This window comes from Lactuca sativa, chromosome 1, assembly GCF_002870075.4.
Source record: "Lactuca sativa cultivar Salinas chromosome 1, Lsat_Salinas_v11, whole genome shotgun sequence".
Classification (NCBI taxonomy): Eukaryota; Viridiplantae; Streptophyta; class Magnoliopsida; order Asterales; family Asteraceae; genus Lactuca; species Lactuca sativa.
Window position 1 is genome coordinate 106498018 of NC_056623.2, and position 11869 is coordinate 106509886.

Consider the following 11869-nt stretch of genomic DNA (forward strand, 5'->3'; position numbering starts at 1 on the left):
CAAGTTAGACAGGTACCCAGTGATCTCTTTTGGTAAAGACGGAGTTCGTGGAAGACTCGTCTCGTTTTGTTCATATGATATATGTATAACTTTTGTACAATTTTCTTTTGAACCAAATGTAAACTTTCATATATATGTAATGTAATGGTTGTTTACTGTGATTACTATGTACATTGGATTTGATACTCAACGTGGAGTCAACCCCGGAAACGTTTCCGCCTTTGGTTTTCGGGGTGTGACAGATTGGTATCAGAGCCCTTGTTTATAGTGAACAGAGTATACCAAATCTTACATGGTATAAAACTATAAACATTAAGGGGCCTAAGTGCTCTGAACTAAAAGTATCCTACAAAATATAAGTATTTTTAAAAGTATTTAAGTATGCCGAGCCGTCGAAATCCGTAACTAAGTAGAACAAAACATAAGTAAATGGGTGTTGTACGCTGCGGTTAAACCTGGGCAGTTATGTAGTCGTGTCTAGGGTCAATATAGCCTGGCCAACTATATTCATTCGAGACACGGCCAACATGTGCTTGGGAGTGACTGTGGTATGCGGCATACCTAAAACTTACCCAATATCCCAAACAAGAAATCGTCGCTGCAGCGAACCATGAAATACTATGGGAGTATTTCTCGAGCCGATCCTTTGTAGAAATCCTCGTATACGCGTTATTCCTTGATTATTCCTCTAGCGATAAAATGTTCTATCTCGATAACTCCTTTCTGCTTTATCGCTTAGTATGATGTTATATTTACCTTGATGAGATATCCCCTGTTCCATATCTCTTGATTCAATTCAGAGGACTTATGATCCTCTCTTTCCTGATCTTTTTAGATCAAGATGCCTCCAAGAAAGAGACCCAGCTCAACGAACAACAACAATCCTCCTCCGCCGCCACCTCCTATTCAGATCGATTTGGAAACACTTCAGGCAACCATTTCTGCTACCATATCAGCTCTCTTACCTCAACTGAACTCTGGGGGTTCAGGAGGTGGAACCCAAAACCCAGATGATAGTTAGGGACACCAAAAAGGGGGTTCCTATAAAGACTTCATGAACGCAAAACCGACATTCTTCGATGGCACAGGGTGTGTCATTGCTTTAACCCGATGGTTCGAGAAAATCGAATCAATCTTTGAAATATGCGGCTGTTCGGAGTCTGATAGAGCCAAGTTTGCCGCTTGCACCTTCCTAGATAAAGCCCTGACTTGGTGGAATGGCCGAGTCAAATCTTTAACTTTACCTATAGCCAATGCTATGGGTTGGGAAGCTATGAAGGAGCTTCTACTCGCAGAGTATTGCCCTCGGGGCGAACTTCAGAAGCTAGAACACGAACATTGGAACCTTAAGATGAAGGGTTCCGACATAGCTGCTTATACCTCAAGATTCGATGATCTAGCGTTACTATGTCCGGGAATGGTTACCCCGGAGAGTAAAAAGATAGAGAGGTTCATCTGGGGGTTGACCCAGCCAACCAAAGGGAATGTCTTGGCTGCGAAGCCAGACACATATGACAGTGCCAAATGTCTTGCAAAAATCCTGATTGATCACGAAGACAACTCTGATGAGGAGGCTACTACCCCCGAGCCAGTCACCAGTGGAGGCGGAAGCAAAAAGAAATCCTGGAACAAACGGAAGGCACAGAGTACGCAAGGGTCTTCTAAGAAACAGCAAACGGTAGCAGTTCATGCTGCTACTGCCCCTGTTGCTGTTTCAGCTGTCGGTTCCACAGCCCAAACTCCCGCCAGTGGATACACTGGTACCCTTCCTTGGTGTAGTAAGTGCAACTACCACCACCGCATTCCTGGTCCATGTCGCGAAAGGGTCTGCGACAACTGTGGCAATAAGGGCCACCTTGCTCGAACCTGCAGAAAACCAGCCAAATCAACGAACCAATCATCCGGAGCGGGAATGAGTCCGGCCTGTTACAATTGTGGGGAAGCTGGGCACTTTAAAAGGAATTGCCCCAAGGCAGCTACAACCACTGATCCCTCTGTCGCCGCAGGTATACTTCTCTTTAATAATTCTTATACCTGCAACTCTTTTCGATTTTGGTACAAAAAGGGAAACCTGTTATCTATCTATTCGAACATTTTCTAAACTCAATCCTTCGTATGTAATCGAAATGTGTATCATCGAGACGAATAACCAGTGAGATAGAGAGCACTAACTTCGTACCTATAGATTGAATCCTCAGTCCGGAGGACTATTCTGTTCCATTCGATTTAAAAAGGGGGAAACTTTCTACTAAAATACTTTGATTCTATGTTTAACATGAAATGACCGAGTTTCATTCATGTTGTTATCCTTGGTTTCGAAAGGGTCGCTCGTCTAGATCTTTTTCTCGACCCGGTTCTCATGATCTTCGGCATCAAACCTTCGTATCATTCCATGCCTTAGAACTCAAAAGTTTTCCCAATGTGAATTACCACGCATCCCTCGTTTCTGTAATTATTGAGAAACGGGAAGTTAGCAGCTCATCCCTCAAAATGTCTATCCCGAAGGATTCCTGGGAGTTTCTTTTGAGCATTTAGTTTAGTCTCACATCAGACCTTTCGAGATCTTCGTAAAGATCGATTCTGCAATCTTCAGATTTCGGATGCCCTTAGAGCTTGGTAACATCTATCTAGACCATCACGTCTCGAATCCTTAGAAGCGTCTGCCCAATGAAACCCTAGTGATTCCTTTGAGGAAACCGAAGTCGTTTAGGGTTGGAACTTCCATGAGAAAACCGATTCATATCGTAAATTGAGAGAGAGTTAAAGTACGAAACAAAGACACGTCTCGATAATGAGAATTCGTTAGAACGCCCAGTAGAGACCTAATTCCACTTGAGAAAGTGAAGATCCGAGGCAACAAATCCATTCGTGTCTCATTCCAATTCATGATCAGTATCTTATTCTTTGAATTTCGGGACGAAATTCCCTCTAACGGGGGGATAATGTAACAACCCGAAGTTTTCCATCGCCGAAAACCCATTCTACACGTATAACTCGTCGTATATCGAAATGTCCCGATATCGTTTTTGGGTTTAGTAAATTAAAGTTATATGTTTATTATCATCCAATGAGTTTCCAAACCCTTTAGGAACTCATGAATTTAGCCCAAAGCAATTATTTCATAAGTTTTAGAAACGTCCCCGCCGGGTGACGGAAACTTAATTGGGTGCGACCTAAAGCCTCGTTTAAGGCCGGTATCGGGTAGAATTCCACCGTGTTCAAGTTTTGGGAACTATATAAACATGTTAAACCTTTCATTTGAAGCTTTTTTCCTTCTATCTCTACTCTCTCTCTAACCTCTCTCCTAAAATCCAAGTTTAAGGGTCCAAAACTCAATTTTAAGGCCTCAAATCCTTAAGGTACTTCCTAACTTCATTGTATAGCATATTTGGCTTCCAAATTCGATATTTATACATGAAATTGGACACAATATATGAGTTTACGGCCCAGGAAGCTACCTAGGCCGTAAACACCAAGTTGAAGTGTTTTGAGCCCTTAAACCCCTTCCTATACAATTTTGGACTTTAGATATGGCTTAATGGATTCATGAATTGAACTTATAACATTTAAAACATGGATTTTATTGGATTTGAAGAAGTTTACGGCCAAGGCACAAGCTTGGGCCGTAAACTCATATTTATGGGGTTTTTCTTGACCTTAAACCCTTCCAAATCACTAATAAGGCTTAGATATGAATTATAGAATATTGGTTTTAGCATTTGGACACTTGAAACATAAATTTTGAGGGGTTAATATGATTTTACGGCCAAGGCAAGAGCTTGGGCCGTAAACTCCTTAAAATATGGTGTAAATTCATTTTAAGTGTTGTAAAGCCCCTATACACCCCTAAAGCCTTGGAATGAATTTTTGAAGTCCTTACAAACAAGTTTTTGGCATTAAAACACATGGAAATACTCTCAAAGAGAGTTTACGGCCATGAGAGGGGTCTCATAGGCCGTAAACTCCAAAAACCCGTTCAAAACTTCAAACAAATGCATATAAGGCTTTGGAACAATTTTACCAATCACATGTGATTTGTTTTAGCATCATTTAACACCATTTTCATGAGAATTAAGGAGTTTACGGCCAGGAGCCTATGCTAGGCCATAAACTCCCATAAATTAATCATTTTGATGATTTAAATCCATTCCAAGCCTTTAAATCCAAACCTAGAAAAATGCCCTTAAGTGTTACAAGCCATTTTTGCCCTTAACTCACCCCACCATGAGTTTACGGCCGTAAACTCATGGGTAGAGGGTCATGTGGCCGTAAACTCCTTAAGGAGTGTTCCTTTGATGTCCCAATTCATTATCCTAACTATATGTGTCCCTAAACGCCACCCGGGTCCCTCCAAACACTTGTATCGGGGTGTTTTCGTGACTAGAAACAATTGTCCTTATCAAATAACCAATCTAAGTCCTAATTAGATACAAATGTGTATCTTTACATTATAATTAGGAACCTCGTGTATTTACAAGCCCCAGATCAACTCTTAGCATCCAAATCGTCACATTTCTCGTCCGGTGAGTTCATACCCCTACGCCTTTTTCCGTGTTTTTCAATGTTTTAAGGGAGGGGGGGTGGATACAAGCAAACTATAACTGTTTTCGAATTATAACATTGATGTATTTCAAATAATATCTGGCAAACTTATAAACACTTTTACTCCTTATGTATTACGCTGAGCATAAGGAATGATTTATCAATTTCAACTAAATGGATTTTAGTTAAGAAAATAACCAAACTAATCAAATTATTATGGGAATAATTTGGGGTTCTATATTTCTCTTTATATTATGTACTGATATCTGTATAAAGTTATTAGATAAACTATGTATGATTCAGTTTATCTCCGTATCATTTGAATGTATTGCCAGATAATTTCATAGTATGTATCTATTTACGCTGTATCATGTTTCATAATCGTTGTATGGTTGATGTCGTATAAGAATCCTGTGAATAGTTTAGTACTAGCTTGTGAGTAGTCGCTACCCTTTATGGATGATCAGTAAATCCTCCCCGGAAGTGTAACCAGAGTCTCCTGGAGGGAGAGCGAGGAATTTGTGAATAAATCTATTCGGGACTGACAATCCCACACCTTAACTACTAGCTACAGTTAGGTGGGCACGCCTGGAGTGACAAATTCTGTATATCGTCCGACGTCTGACTAACGTCAAGGAGGTCTCGTTGTCGTATCAGCATGGTTACTCGACTCACAATACGTATTAATATAAACTTATTCACAGCTGGAAATTTGTTTAGAATCTATATCTTGTTCGGGATGATAATCCCATGGCCTTATGTCTATATCTCGTTCGGGATGATAATCTCATGGTCTTGTGTCTATATCTCGTTCGGGATGGTAATCCCATGGTTTTGAATCTATATCTTGTACGGGATGGTAATCCCATGATTTTATCAAACAATCTTACTCGGGATAGTAGTCCCATGGTTTTCAATCTATATTTTCTAGTATATCAAACTATCTAGTAACTGGTTCGGGATGTTAGTCCCAAGGTTTTCAAAATACTTTCTATCTACAGTTCGTCTGTATTATAGTATCCTTGTCTAATTCGGGATAGTAATCCTATGATTTTCAATATATAGTTTTGTGTATTAAACTATACTCTGTGTTATTCAATCAATCTTGCATTTAGGAAAATATGGGATTTTCCTGGGGTTAACTTAAAACGCGTAACTGAACTGTAATGAAAGATAACGAAACTATTTAACATAAGAAAATATGGGATTTTCTTGGATAACAAACCTTTTCGGAAAACTAAAGGAAACCGATACATTTTCATAAAACAAAACCGCTTATGAACTCACCAGCTTTATGCTGATTTTCAAACTGCTTGTATTCTCAGGTCCAAGTTAGACAGGTACCCAGTGATCTCTTTTGGTGAAGACGGAGTGCGTGGAAGACTCGTCTCGTTTTGTTCATATGATATATGTATAACTTTTGTACAACTTTCTTTTGAACCAAATGTAAACTTTCATATATATGTAATGTAATGGTTGTTTACTGTGATTACTATGTACATTGGATTTGATACTCAACGTGGAGTCAACCTCGGAAACGTTTCCGCCTTTGGTTTTCGGGGTGTGACACTACGTAATCAAGCATAAGTCAGAAACATTTGAAAAGTTCAAAGAGTTTAAACATGAGGTCGAAAATCAATTGGGTAGGAAGATCAAGATGCTCAGATCTAATAGGGGTGGTGAGTATCTTAGTATCAAGTTCCACGAATATCTCAAGGAATTCAGAATTGTTTCACAATTGACACCTCCTAGGACACAACAACTTAATGGTGTGGCTAAGAGGCTTAATCGGACCTTGTTGGACATGGTTCGTTTCATGATGAGTCAAGCGTCACTTCCAATCTCATTATGGGGGTATGCCTTAAAGACTGTTGCCCACATTCTTAATCATGTTCCGACAAAGAAGGTTTCTAAAACACCTCACGAGATGTGGACAAAGAAGGTTCCCTCGTTGGCACATATCAAGGTTTGGGGTTGTGAAGCTTTCGTTAGACGAGAGACTCACAACAATCTTGAACCTCGAAGTGAGCGATGTATTTTCATCGTCTATCTACAAAATTCCTTTCGATACTTGTTCTACAGACCAAGAACTATTAGAAAAATAGCCTTTTACGACGCACAATGCGAATTGTAAAATGCTCAGACGACGCACAAATGCGTGTCAAGGAAGGCCCTGTCAAAACGAGAGACGACACGCTTTTGCACGTCGTCTATTTACGACACGCATTTATGACGTGCGCTTACAACATGCAATGCGCGTCAAGGAAATCCCTGTCATAAAAAATGAGACGCATTTGTGTGTCATAAATTTATGACGCGTGTTTACGACTTGCATTGCGTATCATTAAAGCCCCTGTCATAAAGAAAGATGACAGACATTTTTGCGTGTCATAATTTTAAATGTTTTACAAAAAAAAAATATTTTTGGTAGATTTACTAATTTTAAAATTAAATAACATATTTAAAGTCTCATAATGCAAAATAAAATACTTATATAACAAAACAATCCATTTCATAATATAAATGTACTAGTATTCAAAACAAATCACATTTAATTCTTAGTTTATTAACATCAATCAAACTAGAAAAACAAATCTTCCTAATCCAAATAAGAACAAACATATAAAACACAAACTATTTCAGAATTGCTAGAAATGTTTAGGATTTGTGGAATCGTTAATCGTCTCCTCTATTGCATGGTGTGCTCTGTATTCTTCTTGCATGCCTAATAAATCCTCACAAATGAAATGGATTATTTGAGGATTTAAAAATGATGAAATGATTGAATACATATATACCTTTAGTGAAAAAATTGCCCACATAGACAAAAACCAACTTCAACTTCAATGTATAAGCTTCTGGTATAGAAATTTCAATAACTCTTCTCATGTTGAAGAGTTCCAAATAATTTTGCGCACCATACAACACCATCAATAAAAAGATATATTGAAATAAAATCAAAAAGGTAAAATGGAGATATAAAGCATACCATAACAACAACAAATCTATCTGTAGTTGGCTCTGGTCCAATATGATCTCCTGTTAGAAAGATGGTCAAAACTTATTCATATGAGAGAGAGAGAGAGAGAGAGAGAGAGAAGGGGTGTGTGGGTTACCTGGATAGCTACTTCTAAGAAAATGTTTGATGAAGGTTGTTTTCCCTGTTGAGTTTTGACCCAAAAGCATCATCATTGGTTTGGCATCCAAATCACTGTTTGTCTACAAAAACATATTAAAATGGTAAGTTTCTGAAAAACTATATAAAAAAGAAATATGAAAAACCATTAGTTTCAGGACCACTTTTTGGACGCTTTTTCTTCTACATTCATTAACAAACCAATTAACTTTCAAGAAAAATATTTAGTTTTTAGACTCATAGTGGTATGCATACAGCTGAGGTGAGAGAAGGGTATACATACAGCTAGTTAGACATCTAGACCATCCATAAAATGTGGTTTCAAATTTTCATAATCAACTGCATTGTAAGATAACAATCAACCACGTGTTTGACCTCATTTAATCAGCCTTGACCAGTTCATATTGCCACACATTCCATATCTGAGGCTTACAAGTCACCATAATGCCTTCTCCTGAATTGTTGAATTCCAACTTACAAGATAATGCATGAATTAATGCCTTCTCCTGGAAAGCAGCAGGTTTGTGGAGTCGGCCCACGTCATCACCATCACCATTACCTTCCCCCAACATAAAAATATCAAAAAAACATAAAAGTTTAATCAAAACAAAAAATAAAATAAATTTAGGCCTAAGATTGTATGTTTAATGGATTTATTTTTAGCAATTTACCTGAGCTATGTGATGGAAGCAGATAATCTAATCTATCAGCGACTATCCTAGATCCAGAACATGAAAGGTCTAACAATATAGTCCGAACCTAAAAGCAGCCAACAAAAATCACATAAATAATGCATACGTCTAAAAATAGAAATTCAGATTTTCAAATCATTCTCAAAGTAAGTAAAAACCTACCTTGGAATACAATTCATCTTCAGGATTCAAGTTCATGAAATTCTCGTGCAAAACTTCCACATCTATAAATCATATCAAGTCTATTTTCTTAAATATTATTAAAACATTTATTTATCCATGCAACAGTTAATGAAAAAAAAGTGTAAGGATACTGGTGACCCCTGCCAAGTTTGTGGTGTGTTCCAACCTCTTAACTCTATCTTTATTAAGTTCACAAGCAATAATTTTTCCTTCACCCTTCATAACAACAGCAAGGTGTATAGTTTTATTTCTAGGAGCTGCACATGCATCAATAACTGTAATAAGAACAAAAAAACAGTCAAACATTTACATATTAATCAAAATTAAAAATAAACACCCAAAATAGCCCTAGAAAACAGTCATTAATTACATATATGATAGGGCCTGATACATTCTTGAACTGATAATCAAACTAGGATAAAATTAAAGATAGATTTCCATTCATCCCAAAGGAATACTCTCTCCAAAAGAAGAACAAAGTTCTCTTAAATATTAATTCTTAGCTACAGACTCTCTAAAACAAAAGGACTATATATAATACAACTAAAGACAAGACAAAAGGGAAAAACAACCAGCATAGTCAGGTGTTGTCCCTACTAACATTGTTTTCCACCCATGATTGGCTCTAGACTCACTAATAGGGAAATAAATAGATAAAAGACAAAAATACCCCGATGCTATAAACCAATAAAGTTGGGGCTTACCAATATAACCAAAGATTAACAAACCTCCTACCCTGGTTTAGGCCGAAGGGCAACTGCCACAATGGAGCTTGCCTTACACTAAATAAAAACAAGAAATTATGTTTAATGTAATTATGGATCAAAAAAGACAATGAAATAAAGTAAACCACAATGAAAAAAATTACGAAATCTTACTTGCATAAATACACTCAAAACAAGATTACACAGATAAAAAACTAAAACTAACTTCAAATCTTTTGGTAAAACTATAGATATAAACAAAGCATTTATATTTCAATTCAACATCTCTAGTTTAGCCATACCTAATCAATCAAGCTTACGTAGATAAACAACTAAAACTTACTTCAAATCTTTTGGTAAAACTATAGATATAAATAGCAACAAAATTGAAGCGTTCTCAAAACTAATCAACGGAATAAACTCACTATGAACCACACGAAAACAATTAAAAGATAGATGAAACAATCCCAATATGAACCTGTGAATCAAAATTAAGCTGAAAATAGGGGAGTTTATTATAGCGTGAGAGATGATAGATGAGAGAGAAAGAGAGAAAGGGAGGGGAAGAGTAGTTGCAACCTGCCTGATGATCTTGCCCAACAAAAAAGCACACAAACCTCTACCTGCCTAGTTCCTCCGAAGCCCTGCATGCAGTTTTATCGGTGGCCCAACTGTGGGAAGAAGAAGACTACCCAATCCAATTATCTCCCCAAATCACTCCAAACCCTAACCCCTAATTATGAAATCTTACTTTCATTAATACACTCAAAACAAGCTTACACAGAACAAGTGAGGATGCAAGAACAGTCAACCATGTTATGTAATTGCTTCACCGTTGGGCCCCATCATGAGTTGCAGTAGGGCGTTGTCGGCGTGAAGAGCCGCAAACCCCCAATCACCGGTTCTATGAAGGATTTTATTAGGTCTGCATCCCTAGTTCTTTGAAGCAGGGTTTAAGAATTATAAGAAGAGAACGTAAGAATAAGATTTAAATGAGATCATCTGTGAGGGACAAGAAGTGGTGATAGAAACTAGGGTTTTTGTGGGAGACAGAGAAGCAAAATAAGAAGTGAGCCTGATTTTTTGGTTGCCGATTTTATTATATGGAGCCATAAGAAGATAGCGGCAGGGGAGAAGAAGATAGCTTCGACGAAGGTCAAAAATATGGATCAAGGAAGAAGGAAAGGGTAAGAAGACATCGTCGTGAATGGCTAGTGGCTGTGTCTAGGGTTAGAGAGAGAGGAGGAGGGAGAGAATGGCTCTGTGCGATTTTACGAGAGATAAGGCGAGCCAGAGGAGAGAGTGTAGAAGTAGGGTATTCAAAATTTTAGAATTTTAGAGGATCCATCTTTAAAAACGCGTGTTTAGTTAAAAAAATATAAAGCGACATTTGTAGACGACACACACTTAAAATAAGTGCCCTCCATGTTTTTAATTTTGTTTTGTTTGACACTAATTTTAGGGCATACACAAATATGTGTCCTCTAACCTTCAAAGTTTGGAAAATTGACGTTAATTTTTAGGGCACGCACAAATGCGCATCCTCTATCAGTGTGTGTCATTATTTGCACATCATAAAAGGTTGTTTTTCTAGTAGTGAAGTGAGAATGTAGTATTCATAGCCCGAAGGGGAGTCTTGAGAGAGAAAGAGAGAGAGCTCATATGCAAAGAGGAGAGTGAGAGTACAATTGATCTTGAAAAAATTCAAGAGCCAAGCAATGAAGGAACCTCTAACACTAGCGCTCAAACCGAGGAAGAAATTCCTATTGAACCAATTAACGATTCATTACCTTTTATACGTTCCACTCGAGTTAGAATGACACCAGAGTATTATGGTTTCCATATAACTACAGATGGTGACACGTTTATCAGTGATAGTATACTGGTAAATTTGGACAAGCCTTCTAACTACAAGGAAGCCATGGCGGGCCCTGAGTCTGCTAAATGGAAAGAGGCAATGGACAGTGAGATCAAGTCCATATGACAGTTGGATACAAATGGATCTTCAAGAAGAAGGCCGACATGGATGGAAAGGTGCACACCTTGAAGGCTCAACTGGTTGTGGAGGGCTTTACTCAAACCCCAGGGGTTGACTATGATGAGATCTTCTCACCGGTAGCTAAAATTAAATCTATTAGGGTTATGTTAGCCATAGATGTGTTTCATGACTATGAAAATTGGAAAATGTATGTCATAACCACTTTCCTTAATGGAAAGTTGGCTGAGGATGTTTACATGAGTCAGCCAGAGGTTTTTGTGTAAGCTTGAGAAATAATCAATGGATTGAAACAAGCTTCTCATAGATGGGATCTTTGCTTTGACGAGATGGTTAAAGAGTTTGGCTTCTCTAGAAGTGACGATGAATCTTGTGTATATGTCAAATCTAGTGGTAGCATAGTCACCTTCCTGGTATTGTATGTTTATGACATGCTATTTATAGGAAACAACATTCCAACCTTGCATGAAGTTAAGTCCTGGCTAGGAAAGTGTTTTGCTATGAAGGATTTGGGTGAGGCTGCTTATATTTTGGGAATAAGGTTTTGGAGAAATTGGAGTAGAAGACTAATTGGACTTAGTCAAAGTACATATTTAGATAAGGTACTAAAGCGTTT

The 11869-nt window shown here is 37.9% G+C and overlaps 1 protein-coding gene across 1 annotated transcript; it reads right to left on the bottom strand.

The window, feature by feature from the left end:
• Positions 1-8058: 8058 nt before the first annotated feature.
• Positions 8059-9170, bottom strand: LOC111879272 (25S rRNA (cytosine-C(5))-methyltransferase NSUN5-like). The gene is made up of 5 exons (XM_023875732.1): positions 9155-9170; positions 8685-8828; positions 8533-8594; positions 8350-8437; positions 8059-8237 (listed from the first exon to the last, which is right to left on the bottom strand). The coding sequence occupies exons 1-5, from the start codon at positions 9168-9170 to the stop codon at positions 8059-8061; spliced, it is 489 nt and encodes a 162-aa protein (XP_023731500.1).
• Positions 9171-11869: the final 2699 nt, after the last annotated feature.